At 39.4% G+C, this 18,339-nt stretch overlaps 1 protein-coding gene across 1 annotated transcript in view; it reads right to left on the bottom strand.

Annotated features, from left to right (window-relative positions):
* Window positions 1-5,051: 5,051 nt before the first annotated feature.
* Window positions 5,052-18,339, bottom strand: part of LOC122885475 (aryl hydrocarbon receptor-like) — a 34,430-nt gene continuing 21,142 nt past the window's right edge. The window contains exons 3-11 of the mRNA XM_044216590.1: window positions 16,824-16,927; window positions 14,581-14,670; window positions 14,006-14,114; window positions 13,689-13,816; window positions 13,295-13,488; window positions 12,895-13,004; window positions 10,512-10,653; window positions 8,541-10,311; window positions 5,052-7,738 (exon numbers count right to left, since the gene is read on the bottom strand). Of these exons, the coding sequence (XP_044072525.1) occupies window positions 7,661-7,738; window positions 8,541-10,311; window positions 10,512-10,653; window positions 12,895-13,004; window positions 13,295-13,488; window positions 13,689-13,816; window positions 14,006-14,114; window positions 14,581-14,670; window positions 16,824-16,927 (2,726 nt within the window). The 3' untranslated portion in view covers window positions 5,052-7,660. The remainder of the gene's footprint in view (window positions 7,739-8,540; window positions 10,312-10,511; window positions 10,654-12,894; window positions 13,005-13,294; window positions 13,489-13,688; window positions 13,817-14,005; window positions 14,115-14,580; window positions 14,671-16,823; window positions 16,928-18,339) is intronic.

Genomic DNA, 18,339 nt, shown 5'->3' with positions numbered 1-18,339 from the left:
CCTCAATTTCTTGAAATTGGGCACTAGCACAAATACCTGGCATAAATTCTATTATTTGATCTGAGCCTTCATCCAGTTGCTTCTGTATTTCTAAGGACAAAAAAAAGAGACACACAAAGACATTCAGCAAAACACTAATTTATGTAAACCTGTTTTACTCCTCAAACACCACCAAACACAGTCATATGTAAGCGTTCCTTTTGACGTTGACCTGACTGTGTGGTGACTACCCCATTTGTTTAAGTGTAAATGTTTGTGTTTTTTGCCTGTACACACTGCTGCAGAAAACTGTAGGCACTTGCCCTTCATGCCTCCAGGAGCTGAGGGTTGGGGACAATGTGTGTGTCCCACGGGGCAGATGCCACCACAGCTGTGAATGTGTTTTTCATGCTCTGAGCCCAACAGAACGAGGAAGAAAGAGAGCTGCGGTCTTTTCAGTCTGTCTGCTAGTCACGGTCGTCCTGTCGGCCCGCAAGGGAGCCGTGCACTCAGCACAGGAGTCTATTCAGACTGAAGGAACACATCAAGCTTGTAGGTGTGGGACGGCTACAGTATTTCTTCCATGTTGTGTGGATGGAGAAAACCCCCACCTTGTACCCCCGTTTGGTAATATAAAGTTAGCCCACAAGACAGCTGCTACATGTCTTCCCAGGCATTATTCAAAGTTATACTTCAAGGTGGTTCTTAGAACACATACTGTACAACTGCTGTATAGTTCAGGTTATGATGTACGTGTTAGAGGTTTGATTGTATGTTGATTGTACTTTTGCCCCATGTTTTAAGAGAACCGTACTTAAACTAGGAGACACTTCAACACTGGTGTATCAAATTTTTTATCGAGAAAAGTTTTGGCGCAGTGGGCCCTGCAGGAAAGCGCCTGACCCTGTCCGTGCACACAAGCAAAAGCATGTTAAACCACCTGTTAACAATTCTCTCAGCTTCCTGATTGGTTGGTGAGCTCTCAGTTACAGATTACGTGGGGTGCTTGGACCCCAGTATACTTGCTTGCTTGCTACTACTATTTTTACTTTTACTAAAATTATAAAATAGATAAAGTACAAACATTTTTAGAGCAAACACATACGTAGGCCTATATGTTCACTGTCCAGTTTTAGTTGTACCTATATACATAGATGTACATCCATGACTTAATGAATCAACTTATGTGGAAACAGGTCAGTTAAATGCTAGTTAAATTAGTCAGTCAATTTTTGAAAATTCAAATGTAATGCAATGTAATGTAATGTAATATTTTTTGGCCACTTGGCAGCAGAAGAACCGATAAGCTGATCAACCCACAACCTGACCATGTTACCTATATGTTGGCTAAAGTGTTAGCAAACAACTGACTAACTTCGATCCAGCAGACGTGGAGAAACATTAGCATTTCGTATATAATCAGAAGGAATGTAACTTCAATATTCACTCTCCTTACAGCTTTGGTTTGTCTTCACCAGCTCTGGGCATTTTAGCTGCAGTTACTTTCCTAACCTTGTCTGCTGTTTGGTGCTGGGCAGGTAGCGTACAGTGGGTTTTTCAGAGCTTCTTTTTTTGTTGTTGCTGAAAACAGGCCCTGCTAAACAGACCCTGTGGTGAAGCCATACTTTGGAATAGGTTTCAATACGGAAAAAAAAACAGAATGCTGGCCCTTCAGTACCTCATTATTGTAAGTTTTAGGACACTGAAACTATTAGGCTTCATCAAAACCAATATTCCCCTGACAGTTAACCAGACAATCTTCAGATTTTGACTCCATTCTTATAATTTTATGACTTATGACTGACTATTGCTAATATTATTAACTTTTTCAACACTATCCATAATATACCATTAATATATGCAGGTTAAATAAGGGAAATAATAAAGCCCACTGTCCAGTATCTATCAGTAAAACAAATCAAGCCTTCAATCTTTTGTGCCTGTGCAGCATGTTGCCTGGACTCATTTTGTAACTGTGTGTCTGTATGAAACACAGCCTGTAGGGATAAATGAAAGGGATAGGCAAGAGAACTGGCAAATCAAATCACACAATCAGCTGTATATAATATTACATTAGCATGCAGGCTCTTTGTACTCCAACCCTAGAATGTGCCTTTTCAGTGGAAAAAAAAAATAAACTACTGAAAAATGTATGAGGGTTGTGGCTTTGTAAGTGATCATTTAAATTGTGGCTTTGGGCCCACTTCTGTTTGGGGGAAAAAAGGGCCTGTTATTTTACAGCTTTCAAGAAAATACCAATTAAAATCCCTTTACAAAAGTATAACAACATGTAGCCTTAATGAGTACACAGTCCACAAAATGTATTTGTTCTTTTATTCTGAATAAAACCACAAGCACTTGCTGTTAAGGAAAATAAATTGCTACCATATAGTAGTTTTAAAATATATATATATATTTTTTTACAATTCTTCAGGTAAATAAAAGCTGATGAAGGATTCTTCACATTAGTTACCAATAACAGAATGATGTTGGGGGCCTCAATATCAAGCATCAAGGACAACATATTACTGTAGTATGCGGTACTGCAAGAAAACATACTCCCCTTGATTTTCCTGCACAATTTGTTGTGCTGCAACAGTAGAGTAAAATGTAATGTCTGATATAAAAGACATTGTATAGAAAAAAAAATCTGAAATGAAATACCTGATTTTTAAAAAATATATACATACAAATACATCATTACAAAATACATCTTTAAAATGAAATGAAAAAATTCAAACCACACGATTGAACCCTACTGAGTGACAGTAGGCCAAACTGTTAAACGCAATTTAATGCATGTTTAAGTCAGGATTACCTGTAAACGCAGCAAAAGAAAAAGGCCTATCGTTAAAAAATCAACTCTTTCATTACACAAAAGAGTGTACCTGTAATTTATATGAAGAAAATGTTACTGATTTAACTGTAGTTATCAGTAAGAATGCTGCATTTCATGAGGACAGCATAGGGACAGGCTTACGACCATAGCTGGGTACGTTTACTCAAGTACTGTACATTTCAGAGGAAAATATTGTACTTTTAAATCCACTATATTAATTTGACAGCTTCAGTTACTTTACAAATTCGTTTTTTTTAATTAATTGCCAACTATTTTGATAACCGTCATTTTCCATGCAAAAACATTTCATGGTTCATCAGCAGAGTAACCCATAATGAAAATAATCATTAGTTGCAGTCCTGTATAAATAGTTAAACAATTAGAAAATGAGCTCCACCTCAACCAGCTACAACAGTGAAATCCTGCTTTTACATTAATGCACGAGTACTAATAATCTAATGATATTAATATATAATATTAGAAGAGTCACAGGGGCCATTTTTCTGCATTGAGAGGTTTGCTGTAATACCTAACTTTACCCAGTTTGTTCAATCAGTGGCAGCTGATAATAACCGTTCGTTTATTAGCTCTTATTTCAAATACACAGTGGCTGGAATATTTGTTCAAAACTAGATTGAGTATTTTGTTATGTTTGCCATGAAATTTGGCAGATGATAATAACTTATTCTAATGCGTGCCTTGGTGGCTTTGTTAATCATGCAGATTTCTCTTATCGATTTATTGTTCCATAAGGCACGCCACCTGAAGTATTTCACTAAAGTGAAATGAAATGTCAGTTCAGATTACAGGCTCGGATAAGTTTCTTATACACTGTTTAAAATATAGCTTTGTTTTACTTTGTTTCATATATGTTAAAGGAGACAGGAGCTGTCTTTGACAGTTAACTGCGTTTGAAGTAGTAAAAGTAATAATAATCATTTATTCATCTAGCACTTATTTATATTTCAATATTTATCGATATTGACGTGACCCATGACTCATTCAAAGACTTCAGGGCTAAACCCTGGATCTCCACTGACCCTAGAGGGGCCCCTGGTTTACAATATACTAGTGTTGTTTATGTGAGACACTGATGGGTGAGTACGGGAAGAGTGGGCCCTCTGGTGGATAAACCATCATTTCTAAGAAAACCAGCTCAGAGTCTTTCTTCCCTTCTTCGTCACATGACCAGTGTTGTGTTGTGTGTCCCCTTCTTTACGTCTGAGCTAATGTGCCACCTCGGATGGACGAATCACATTTACCAAACGGGACATCCTCGCTCACACTGGGTTAATTTTGAAGACAGTTATTCATTATTCATAATGCACAGGTGGTTTAATTATGAACCTATAATTTACATTTTGCACACATCTAATAATTATTGCTTAATAATGAATAAAACAGAGATGATGTTATTGCTGCCATTGATACTGTTAGTCAGATTGTTTTTAGTGTTCCGACTAAAGATTATTTTCATTATCACATCTGTTGATTATTTTCTTTATTACTATAGTAACTAATTGATCTATAAAATGTCAGAAAATCTCAATTTCCTTAAGCCCAAGGTGATGAAATAGAACATTTTATTTATATAAAAAAGTTGTAGAGTCTCCAGTTTTACAGGCTCTATATGCTCATGTACTTTTGTTGACTCACACATTTGTTTTGCCTTTAGTTGTTTCAAATGCACACAAACACTGAAAAGGAGAGAATGAATAGCATTTTAACGCTGTTGCACTTCTGTGATGGTGAAGTGGTCTGATCAGTTTGTGATCAGACCACTTCATCTGAAATGGACTCAGCCTTTTATGACAACATAAGCAAACAACTGACCCAACTCTGTTCACTTGTCCCTTTCTCCCTTCTTCTCACTTCCCACAAGTCACAGGTGGACATGAGGGAGGAGAGGAAACAAGCAGGAGGAAGGACAGATATCATTGGCAGACAGATACTGTCTCCAACAACCTAAATATGACATTTAAGGTCTGGCAATTAGTGTAAAAAGCTCTAATTTAAGTTTAGCAATGATTTGTGACTGGGGTCTGTCACTGACTGTGCTTCAGTGAATGTAAATGAATCCATTTACAGTATAAAAGCAATCCTTGCTGTCCCATACTTCCTGCTGAGAGCAGCTAACTAGTTTTGCTGCAGCAGTCACCAAATTTCCCTCCAATAAAGTTTCATCTGATCTTTAACATCGATTTTATAAAGATATGAGCCAAACACAGTTTTATTCATTGCACACATATATTTATGAAAAAGCATTTAACAGTGGACAAAGGGTGGTTATTTGTTTAACATATATCATGATATAGATAGGATAACTACTTGGCTAAATATAAGTCATTACATTAAACTGAATAGTTGTGATTTTTTTTTCCTTTTCTTTTTTACAAATAACAGATATATGGCAACTGTCAAGGCACGTTAGCTTAAAAACATTAACATCGCTGTGAATAAAACATTTGGCTCCAGGTTTTTCATAGTGGCTCCAGTCATGACTTGTCTGTTTCAAAGTCCAATATCAAAGGCTTATAGGCTGTCCTTAGCCTCCACAGTCTTCTTCACATTGAGATCCTCTAAGTGAGGTTTTCATCACTGCTCTTTCAACATTAAAATGAGCAACCAGGACACAGGAAAAGAGGCTAATCTGCCATAAGACCCTTAGGTTTTTTTCCTTTAAGATTTCAATTAAGATGGTCATTTTTCCATTTTTGAACATTGTACTTGAAAGGTATTTCCAAAAACAATAGATTCTTGAGGAAAGGTAAAATACTAAGTGATTTCCCACAGTGCGCAGCAGGAATACGGTAAAGCTGCTATGTCAATCCAAACCATTATTGTTGTTTTTGTAGTGTGGATATTACATAAACATCTGGTGAAAATCAGTTAAAAAAGGAGCCAAAATAGACTGAAGAGTACAAACAGGAAACAGACACAGCAAAGTAAATGTGATCTGAATGCATTGTTAGACCAGTTAAAATCTCCACATTCTTGATTCTAAATACTCTGCTTGGTACATTTTCATTCTGTCCATCAATGAAAGAAACCTTATCATCTCTTTAGACATAGGTCACGACTGAAGTGAAGTGTTTTCCCTTATTTACATTGTTAAAGATGTTTGTGTAATTGAAAATGGACTACGAACATGGCTTTCCTTAAATTAGCAGCTCCAAAGGATTGCCTTGTAAAAAGAACTTGTGAGTAAAATGTTATTTTAAGATGGTTTATACAAGAAGGCACAGATATATTTATATGGATATACTTTTCAGCTGCTTATTCAGCATGAAGACACAAGAAAATGTATATGGTCATGCAGCTCAGCGGGTATATCATATACATTTATGTTTGGGTTAAGGCAGTATACATTTTAGGCTGTTCCCATGTAAGATCAACAAGTATCTGAGAATGGAACAGAAATCACACACATCCCTTATTGTCCGTTTGAGGGCAAGTTTGCTGTGATATAGGTGAATGTTTTCGACTTACAAGTTGATGAGGAGCTCCTGAACGCACCATTAGTTTTGGTAACTGTTAGAATGGCTGTCTCATTTAGAGGGGAGGTCCATGTTCAGTGTGGACCCACTTTTTGTTGGCTGCATCATTCAAAGGAGTTGGCCAATGAAATGGGACACTGCATCGTCAGTGAGGTAGAGCATTTTGAGAAAGAATAAGTTGTTGAGTTTGACATAGAAGATACAGGCTTCTACTGTAACTCATGCCATACTCCAATTATTAGACTTTCTTTTTTTGCAATCACTAAGCATTTTGTTGAGATGAGTGCATGAATATGGTTCTAAAATATGGTAAATGTTTTTTTCAGTTTTTAATGTTGAGAACGCACACACACACACACACCGAGTGTGAGTTTCAGTGCAAATCTGTCAAAATTAAACTATGAATTTTCTTTGGGTGGTGCCGCTCTGACGAAGACACGGTATTTTATGACTTGTCTGTTTTATTTTGCTGCCTTTGTGAAGCACTTTGTAACACAAATTTTGACAAGTGCTCTATAAAAAAGATCATTATTATTAATATAATTATAATAGTTTGGTGGCAACCAAACCATGTTTCCCAATTCTGATTTTCTCTGATTATTTCTGACATGTTAACTGTTGGTCTCAAATTTTGGGATTTGAGACATCGCTGCATCCCTAACTGGAAAGTATTCTCCATAAAGGCACATTTATACTGCACACAGATAAACACATGTATAACATGTTGATGTATTCTGTACATATGAAATTTTTGTGAGCCAAACAAATACTACTAGTACAGTGAATTACAGGTTGTATTTAAACATTTATGTCAACCACACTTAAGGGTTTAATTTAATATATACAGATTATTTTATCTATAATAATATTCATTTGAAGGTACAGCTGTCAGCTTTCGATCACTGATTTTTACATAGAGGAGGACTTTCAGAAAAAGCCTCCACTTTGTCAGCATCAAAGTTTAGATTGATTATATAAAAAAAAACCCATCATGTTCAGATTCTTTGTATTTTTAGGTTTCCCTTATAAAAAGATATTTCTTTGGCTTTTTGGATTTACTTGATAAATCCTCCTAGCTGGATCAAGCTCCATCCTGGTAAACGTATTTGTGGCTTTATACTTCATTATCATTATTATTATCTAGTATCTTCACTAAAAACTGATAAGCAGCAGCTTTTAAACTTTACAGACCGGACAAAGTATATATGATACAAGAGTGATATAAAACATACGACAATAATGGTAAGCATGAGAGGCTGTGGATAAGCACTGATACAGGCAGACTATACTGTGTTTTGTCCTTCTCCTGGACTTGATGCAACAGAAATAACAATATGGCTTGGCTCTACTCTGACAGGTACATGGCTACGTCACGGGCAGGAGTGGCGAAAAATCCATTACGTTCAGCGCATACTCTTTCATCCTGCAGAATAGAGCGAACAGAGCAGAGAGAATACATGATTAAAGAGTTGTTGTTGTTTTTTGCAAACAAGCACAAAAAACACTAAATGGAAATCTGAAAAACAGAAAATGGAAAATAATCATGCACACTTAGCCATAAAATTAAACGTTACAAAGAAAATGCTAATTAATAAAGGCATGTGTATTTTGAAATCAGTCTGTTATCAGTATTTTATGCAGCACACAATAAAATAACATTTGCCTCCACTGTTTTTTAGTGATAGGGTGAACTGACCCTTTAAGCTTTTAACTGAAGAATCTTACATTTAAGATTTTACCTTCAATATTTCTGGTTTTCAATTCCACTTTCAATTGTCATTTCAAAATCAAATGTCTTTTTTGCTTTTTAATTTTCTTTTCTTTATTACATTTAATTAGTGCTGCAACAGAAAATGTACTATTTTTGATAATCTGTGTAAATTATTTTCTAATTAAAGCTCCTCAAATGTGGAGAATGTGCCACTTTTCTTTGTTTTATATCATAGTACATAGTATATCTTTGGGTTTTGAACTGTTGGTCTGACAAATTAAGCAATTTGAATATGTCACTTTGGGCTCTTGCAAACTGTAAATGACACGTGTTACTATATTCTGATATTGTACAGACTTAACAGTGAATTGATAAATTTTAAAAATAATCGACAGAATTGATAATAAAAATAATCCTTGGTTGAGGCTCTACATTTAATTATGGCCTGAAATTATTTTTTAATCATTAATTTTCTCTTAAAATTTCCTTGTTGGGTGAAAGTGGGCCTGTTTACCTGTGTCTGTCTGTGGCGTTCCAGGTAGTGCTGAATGCTGACTGTGTGCTCTGAAGAGGACACGATGGGCGAGGCAGTCATTGGACTGATGTTGGCGTTCTGCTGGTCGATGGCTGTCGTGCCTACCACAGGCTCACTGTGGCTCCACTGGAAGTAGCAGGAACCTTGAGGGGGACTCTGATCCAGAGACGTGTCAGCCCCCCTCAGGCCTGAAGACCCAGAAAGCGGCAGGATGTTGCCTCCTGCTGGACTGGAAGAAAAGTGCTGGTCGAACATGCAGCTGCTTTGAGAAGCTGCCTGGCCACATGCCAGCCCTCCCTGTTGAGTGTGGTTCAGTCCGGTGGCACTCCTTGGCCAAAGGCCAGCACGTTGGAATGTTTGGCTTTCTGAAGTTTGGCTGTGGCATGCTGGCATCAGCTCATGTCCATTATGCATGATGCCAGCATGAGGCAGCTTCTGCTGCTGGCTCTGCGGCCACTGCTGAAGCTGGTGGTTGTGCGTTTCCAAAGGAGGGCTTCCTTGCAGACAAGCTGTGGCAAAGGGAATGGAAATATTAGGTGTGCTAGAGGAATTAAAGTCATTGCAAGGAATCAGGGGTGGCAAAATGTCCATTAGGCCGGGTGCTACATTGGTTGATTGGTGAAGAGAGCCCTGCAGAATCTGTCCATTTGCTGCCATTGCAGGAGCTTGCAAATTGTTTTGGGGACACAGCAGACGTTGGCTGGACTGTGTCTGTCCAGAAATCCCCTGAGGGCAGCCCATGTGGCTGATAGATGCCTGCCCACAGGATTGAAAAGGGGCTGAGGCACCAGGAACAGTGAGCTCTGGGAAGTCTATAGACGGTCTGAAAATGTCCTGGAGCTGCAGCTGTTGAAGAGGGGGCAGGTTGGTGTCAGCCTGAGTAATCAGGGAACCATGGTGGGAGAGTTTCTGGGTGCTGCTGAATATCTGAGCAGACTCTGCTAAGCTTTGCCCTGTAATCACTGGTCCATTCATCGTATCCTGCTGGGGAGCATAGAGACCATTCACTGGAGAGTAAGTACGATTAGGGCTCGGTGTCTGAAACAACTGTGGCTCACAGAGGCCAGTGGTTGAGGGCCGGACAGCCTGAGTGAAGGGGACCTGCTGATTATTGTTGACTGCTGTGAGGCAGCTGGGAGGGCTGGAGTTTAGACAATCTTCTCCCTTCTCCTTGAACAAAACATTGTCAATGTAGTCAAATATGTCATTAGTGAGTATGCTGTCCAGCTCAGACCTGATATTGTTCTGCTGATTCTCATCCTGACTTAATCTCTTGACGGCGTTTTCCCACTCCATCAGCTCTGCATCACCGACCTCCAGATTCTGCAACACTGTACAAAAGTCACCATTTTGAGCTATTTTTTCCAGGTTGTCAATCACAGCCATCACTGACTGTTTGGCCTCCTCTTTCACTATAACAGGGTCACCTGTTGTGGATATAGCCCCACTTTCCTTCCATTGGTCACTGGCAACGCTGACCAGGGCCCGGCTGTCCATGAACACCTGATCCACAGGTAAGGGGGTATCCACTGTCTGGGTGTAGGCCGTTTCATCCTGTCTCAGGAAGCAGTCCACCAAAGAGCGGGGGGCCGCATCCTTGTTCACGTCATTGTTACTAAATATTTTATTGAACTGAAACTGTGTGATGTCCACTGTGGGGCCGGAGTTGTAGAGGACGGCCTCTCCTGTGGTGAAGGTGAAGGGAAGCTGCAGCCTCCTCTGACGCAGATACTCCTCACCCTCAGCGTTGCTGAAACGGACCAAAATAGCACACGTTACATTACTGACACCAAGATCGGAGTCTTACTAAGCTTAGTAAGAAACGTAGAGGAGGTGTCTTTTTTCCCCCAACCTGTCCTGCTTGACAGTGTGCTATTGCTATCTAATTTCACAATTTTAGCAACCAATAGAGCCACTGACAGTGAAGTTATTAAAAGACCAAACACTCACACTAAAGCTCTCTGATGTGCAATGATGAATTCAGGTCTTCCTTCTTTGTAGATCAGCTTGGCATTGGCCTTCACCCACACCCAGCCACCCGACTTACTCAGGAGCCTGAAAACAGTCATACCGCTCTCTCCTGTTTTAATCACTGTGATATAAAGACAAAAACAGCACACAATGAGAGGTTATCAGTATAGTGGCAGTAAATGTCTGTTGTAACTATTCTTAAAAGGTAACCATGACATGTTTTATTTTTTTGCCTGTTACGGTTTATTCACCATATACTGTGATGTACTGCTCTTAGAGCTTCACCAGAAGTGGAACTAAACATATAATGTTTTCCTTGAGGATGACCTTAGAAAAAAGGCCAATCAAAAAGTTTCATCCTTTGGGTGGCATGAAGACTGTGCAAATTTCTTTGAATTTTCCTGTCAGATGTTTCTTGACTCCAAGCAGAAATTACTCAAAACATCAGGATTAATTCTAGGGGGGCCACGAATAACAACAATAAACAAAGACAAAATTTCATGTCAATCTGGGCAGTAGATGATATTTCATCTACTACTACTGATGATATTTGACTTCTCCAGTGCTTTCAACACCATCCGGCCTGCCCTGCTGGGAGAGAAGCTGGCAGCGATGCAGGTGGACGCCCCCCTTGTGTCCTGGATTGTGGACTACCTGACTGGCAGACCACAGCACGTGCGGCTGCAGCACTGTGTGTCAGACAGCGTGGTCAGCAACACTGGGGCCCCTCAGGGGACTGTCCTCTCTCCCTTCCTCTTCACCATCTACACCACGGACTTCAGCCACCACACAGAGTCCTGCCACCTTCAGAAGTTTTCTGATGACTCTGCTGTGGTGGGATGTATCAGCGGTGGTGATGAGACGGAGTACAGGGCTGTGGTGGGTAACTTTGTTTCATGGTGCGAGCAGAACCATCTGCAGCTCAATGCGACAAAGTCAAAGGAGCTGATTGTGGATCTACGGAGGGCCAAGGCACCAGTGACCCCGTTTCCATCCAGGGGTCAGTGTGGACATTGTGGAGGACTACAAGTACCTGGGAGTATACTTAGATAACAAACTGGACTGGACCAAGAACACTCAGGCTGTTTACAGGAAGGGCCAGAGCCGCCTCTATTTCCTGAGGAGGCTGAGGTCCTTCAACATCTGCCGGACAATACTGAAGATGTTCTATGAGTCTGTGGTGGCCAGTGCTATCCTGTATGCTGTTGCATGCTGGGGCAGCAGGTTAAAGGTAGCGGACGCAAACAGACTGAACAAACTGATCCGTAAGGCCAGTAACATTGTGGGGTGGAGCTGGACTCTCTGGCGGTGGTGTCAGAGAGGAGGATGCTGGCCAAACTACACGCCATCTTGGACAGTGTCTCCCACCCGCTCCATGACGTGCTGGCTAAACAAAGGAGCACCTTCAGCGGAAGACTCATCCCACCAAAAAGCACCACAGAGCGCCACAGGAAGTCATTCCTGCCTGTGGCCATCAAACTATTTAACTCCTCCCTCTAAGGATTAGTCTGTTTGACCCTAGGTCACTAAACTGGTCATTGAGCATTACATCTCCGCCATAATTAATAATAATTGTGCAATATTCTGTTTACTCCTCAAGTGCAATATTAGTTTTCCCTTGTTAGTTTTTCTTATTTATTGTTACGGATATACCTCAATTACTCTCGACAGTACATGCACCTCCGCTTTTACTATTATTTATTACATAATTAGTGACATTGTATTTATACTGTACTTCACCATCTACCAGTAAACCCACTTGGTACTCGACACTTAGTTTATCTTATACTTATACCAACATGTTACTCAATTTATTTATTTCTGACCTGTTTATAGTGTATAATAATATCGTTTTCTCCTGTGTGCACTGACGTAAAGGCGAGCTACTGTAACAAAGAGTTTCCCTACGGGGATCAATAAAGTATTTCTGATTCTGATTCTGATTCACTCTGGACCAAAGTGTGATCTCAGTTTTGGTAAGAAATAAAAAAAAAAAAATGTAAACCCCTTGTTTTCTTTTTTATACAAATCATTTTTATACAATTAACATTTTAAAATGGCAACACAAGCTAATTCTACAATTGGTCTCCACACTGGAAACAAGCATTTAAACATGCTGTATCATGTAAAACAACAGGACAAAAAGCCATGAGTCTTGCTTTATTTTCTTAAAAACAAGTATTTTTCTTTTGAATACCTTTCTTGTGAGAAACAACTCTACATGCAAATAAGTACACTTGACTGCCTGTTTGATCACCTCTTGCATCACACAAACAATGTGAATGTGTTGTTGCATCTCCATCAAACACCAAATAATATTAATAATTATTATGTAAAAGTCAAGTCGAAATTGCCAACATACTGCGGATGTGGTTGTCGGCGCAGTACATCATATCAGCTGCGTGGATGAACTGGTAGCCGGAGCCTTTCATACACAGTTCGGTCTCTGAATAGCCCAGAACAATCTTACCCCTGGAGAGAGACAAAAGAAAAAAAAAAACTTTGTTCTGCTGAAATAGAACTTTAGTTAACAAGCAACAGATGAAGATGAAGAAATGAGTCATGGTTAAGTGTATTGTAATAAGACCTAGGAAAACTGCCCAATGTTGGAGGATGGTGTTTTGAGATGGAGCATCTGGAATTTTTTGTTACACAATTTATTTAAAATGATCTTTTTTTTATCACCTGTTAGGTTGGCAAAAAACTACCTAAACTAGCCAAAATAATAAATGAATAAAGCAGAATGGAAGAATTTGTAGTACCTGCCATCAATGCCCGTGGGTGTGAAGTCCAGCTTGTGCTTGGTTTGAAAGAGGAGCATTTTAGCTCTGATCTCCACAATGGATGGAGGCTGGATGGGCATAGCAATGGTGAACAGTGCCAGCTGAGGTTTGTTACAGGTCCCGTTGTCCTTCTGGCCATGGAGGTACTTCAGTCGCCCCTGGAACTTCAGAGCCTGGTTTGGGTAAAAAAAAATACGAGATGAGTAACTCAGGGGGTCTCAGTCTGAATGTTCGCTGCAGGTAACAGCTCTGAAGAGATTTTAAAGGGGCGAAAAGGCGAAAAAGCTTACTGTGTGTTAGTTTCTTGAAATGGCTCCTAATATTTTACAAGAACTGGCAATGGCAATTTTTAAAATTAAAATATTGTACTAACCAGAAAGCCAGAGGAATTGTCCAGGAGGCAGCGGAAGCGACACACAAAGCTCCTCTCCAGGAAGGAAGAGTTCTCTGGGGGAAGCTGCTCAGGACTGTATATCACTGTATTACCACAACTCTGCAAGACTGAGAACACAGGTAGAAATAAAACATTACATGTCGGAACCATTTACCTCAACCATGAACCATTGATTTATGTCTACCACTTATTTCTTCTCTTATTCACGCAGCGGTGTGGAAACTGACCTCATGTCAAAACCTCGTGGTTCAAACCCTGAATAAAAAAAAGCCTTATTTTTCATTCACAGTTCTTACCGTCTCCACTAACAGTTGGAGGGTTTAGAGCAAAGTGAAGCTGCTGTCTGAACATGACCCGGTCATCAGTGTGGATGAGCTCAAACACACTCTGATGAACCACATCGGACTGTCGGCAGAGGAGAGAACACAACACTTCATCAACAATTCAAGTCATTTAGACACGAGGTGTATACCAATTCAGGAGCAATGTATTTAGCCATTTTTTGGCAAAACCATGAGTGTTTAGAACATACTGACCACATGAAATGCCAGCTCAAGAGTGGTTTATACTGAAGGAGTGGTATAAGAAGTTTCTATTGATGTTTTGTTACAGGGCACAGGGGCTCACTGAATGGTTTGATGAATATGAAAATGATATGAATCATAAGCTAGGGCCTTCAGTCACTAGATTCGAAACCGACTTAACATCTACGGGAGATTTTTGGACCCAAGTGTTAGACAGCACTCTCCGCCACCACCACCACTAATTTGTCATCCCTCTGTTAACTGACATGAATTCAAGGAGCAAAGCACCAACTTTTAACAGCCACATTTCAAGCCTACAAAGGATGACTCGAAGACCAGCATCTCACCTGATGAAAGCCCAGGTAGTCCTTGATTGTGGCCGAGGCATAAAACACAGATCCCTCTGACGTGACCACCATCACAAACCCGTTCAACGCCTGCACAGGGAACAGAACAGTCAGTCAGCACTCAGAGGTTTCTTAAAGTAGTGCATGCACATGTCTTTAGGTATATTACTGACACACAGACCAAGGAGGCATGCACTTCACTCAGGTATACATGTCAACTTTAACAGGCACAAAATCACTCATAGCACAAACATATACACAGGCTTAAGGGTGCAAACACATTGTACAATAACCTCATTATGTAACAAGAAGCTGTGGATGATTGCACCTCATTTTTGCTTTTTACCTTTGTTTCATTGAAATTACAATTTCTAAAAAAGGAATAGTTTGGTACGACAGGTCGTTTTTGAAAATGACTTAACTTTTCATAGTACCAGCAGTCTGAGAAGGTGATAAGGTTTTCATCTGGAATTTATTTTTATATGTATGACAAAGTTTGCTGCTACCAGAGGGCAGTTCAGCAGAGTTTACAGTAAACAGGGTCCTCTGGTGACAAGGACAGCTCAGAATATGCTTCCACTAACTGTAAGTCCCCACAGAAAAAAAACAGCAACTACAGGTTTGACTTGCAAGTAGCATTTTATAATCAAAAAAATAAACATAGATTAAATCCCAATCTGTCAAAATTAAAACTGTTTTGAATTTAAATCACTTGTAATTTTATGTTTTATGTATTTTTTAACTACAAACCATTTTTCAGTCTAAGCGATGCTTTGCAGACACTGAATTGTAAATCCCGCTGCTTGTTCATTATTCGAAATCACGTCAACAGCTGCTGCTTTTCAAATTCAAAATTTTTATTACATATAATCACCACCTGTTGTGATCATTATGCAGAACAAAGTGTGAAAATGAAGCTGACAGTAAGAGTCAATAAACAAGGTGCAGGGTACTTGACAAGCACAGGTTTTGTTAAGAACCACAAAGCGTGTCCAAGCTTTGATAAGACAAGCAGCCTCACCTGTCACAACTTCCTCCTAAATGGATAGACCTGGATTAGCTCCACACAACACGACTAGTGCACAAATAAACACAGTCTGACAGTGCATTTATGCACCTGCTAGCCTCAGGCTGTTAAGTTATCAATCAGGCCGTGGGACTTTTTCTTCAACATCCAGTAGTAACATCACTTAAACTGTGTAAAGGTGTATTTACATTATTTTTACAGTGTCTGTCTGGCTTTAATCTATTACGCTGCCGGTTGTTGTGATCTTCATGTGAGCTGTCTTGTGCTGCTTTCCTACTGACACAGTTACACAGCTTTATCCTGTGTTGGCAGTCGATCAGTGAGTAAATGTACGTCATCTGACCTGGCTTCATGACTTAGCTTTGAAGAATAGGTGTATCTTTCAGGGATGGGGAGTTTCTCTATTGTTCTTTAAATCTTAATTACATTTAGTCTATGTAGCTACTACAGGACAAGTCTAAAAATATCAAGAGAAAAAGAGCGACAGAGTGCAAACAGTAGGCAAACAGTGCAAGTGCAAGCATGTTGGAGATAGTAACCAAACCAAAACTGAAACCTAATTTTATTTTAAACTTATTTTGGTATTGAATTTTATTTAATCTTATTGAGCACAATTTTATCTAATGCAATTCTGTGTAATATTGTGGTTTGGAAGTGTGTATGGAACTACAGTTGAAGACTGGAGTCTCTGTGAACAGTGACTATCAGTGACAGCAGTGCTATATGAATAGATCAAATATGCACTTACAATAACCTGTCATACACGGTTCTCCTGTATGAAAGGATTAAAGGTAGCTTCATCTGAATAGCTGGACTCACGGGGTTGGCTCTCTGTGGTTTTGGGTTGCACTTGGTGCAACACCAAGCCTGCTTCAGGCCAATTAATATGACCTCAGGTGACTTCAATAATGACTCATCAAAATTCAGTTTCACATATTTTCAGTGAAAAATACCTAGGATCTTTGTTGAAGTTTATCTTCAGCTATCTTATGTTCATATGCATATAAAAGTTACAGTATCTGCTGCTTGCTGTAAAAATAAAAGCCAAAAGTAACAAGCCCCAAACATGGCATGGCAGTGTACGGCGGCATTAGGATGAATAATTCATGTATGACAAATGTTACAGCTATTACAAATGTGACCCTTTAAGATACATTTACATAAGGTGTCTGAACAGGTGTTTTCCCCCAGAGGTTGACTTGGGCCTGTCTTATACCTGGAGCAATAGGTCCCCCTCAGAGAAGCCAGCGGTGTCCCCGTTCCTGTTCTGCCCGTTTACTCCAGGAAACATCAGACTGCTGTTACTGCTCTTCACGGTCGCTGCACAGAAGGTGACAAAACGGTAATATTAACATCGTTTAAGGTTTGAAGCATTCTTAGCAAGGTTACACATTGTATCCCTCAGCTAAATCAACTTTGTGTGACTGACAGCGATGTGATTAGGATTTCAACGGATGAAAGGCTTAGGTGGGGGGCACCAGACTCTCTCTGGTGTTAAAAGGAACATTTTGAATTTGTCTTTTTTGACCATCCTTTCCATTAGTTATACTCTAGTTATATTTTTTTCACCAAGATACAGTTATTGCTGAAATCTGGGAATGAACCAACATCTCTGGAACTCAACACAATAGAATAGTGTTGAAGACTGATTGCACACAAATCCACATTACTCTTAATCTGTATTTTCTTAGACCTGCTTCTTATCAATCATCACTGACTCTAACAAAGTAGAGAGCCATGCTCACATCCAGGGCTCAACACTAACTTTTAAAAGTGGTTGCCAGGTTGGCAACCAGGCATCAGCTTTTGTTTTTTAGTCACTTCATATTTTGATTTTGTAATTAAGATACTATGCAGTTATATATTATTAAGCATAATAATGAAAATGTGATATAAAAGAATGTTTACAAGCTTTATTACAGTAACCAAACCGAAGTTTGTGTTTTATCTGATACTTTGAATCTTTAGTGTTATCAGCTAACATGTCCACCCTCAATTCCTCAATTCAAAATACCAGCATTCGTTTGTGATGTTGACGGGTTAGTTGAACTTTTCACCCCACAGTCAAACAACTTAATTTGCTTTGCCATTGTCTCTAAAACAGATACCTGTGTGCGCACGCTAGTAAAAGCACCAACGCATGTGCAGCGTTGTCTGGTTACGGTTCGGACTATATCAGCAATATTTAAATATCACTAATGCAACAAATATTAAACATGTATCTATTTTGGGGTGCACGTTTTGCTGTCCCTATTTTTTATATGTTAAAAAGTAGGGGTGTCAAGATTCTCCAAATCCATGATTCGATTTGACTTTTGATTTCAAGGTCACGATTTAATTCTATTTTTGATTTAAACTTTTTTTTTTTAAGCACTGGCGGCTATGCCATTGTTAGACTATCGTCTGCGTCAGTACAAAATACTTTTTGGTTTTCACAATCACTCTGCAGAATTGGACTTCCGAGAATTTTGACAGAGTGAAACCTCTTTTCAGAGTTGCAGCTTTGTAATTTGCCCCAGAAAGTTCGGCCTCAAGTAATAGGACACCAATAGCATTCATTTGAGCCACTGGGTGTCAGAAACATGCCAGCCAGAGAACAAAGCCAGTTTAGACAACCATTTCCAGTTAAGGGATTACGAAAAACTTGGCAACATCTCTTTTGTGTTTTTATATTAGGGAGATGTGTGAGATGTCTTTGCTGCAAACAGATAACCAAACTTCCAGTGTAGTGA

Source organism: Siniperca chuatsi, linkage group LG12 (assembly GCF_020085105.1).
Source record: "Siniperca chuatsi isolate FFG_IHB_CAS linkage group LG12, ASM2008510v1, whole genome shotgun sequence".
Lineage (NCBI taxonomy): Eukaryota > Metazoa > Chordata > Actinopteri > Centrarchiformes > Sinipercidae > Siniperca > Siniperca chuatsi.
The sequence above is the reverse complement of the archived record's forward strand: the minus strand, read 5'-3'. Positions and strand labels throughout refer to the sequence as shown.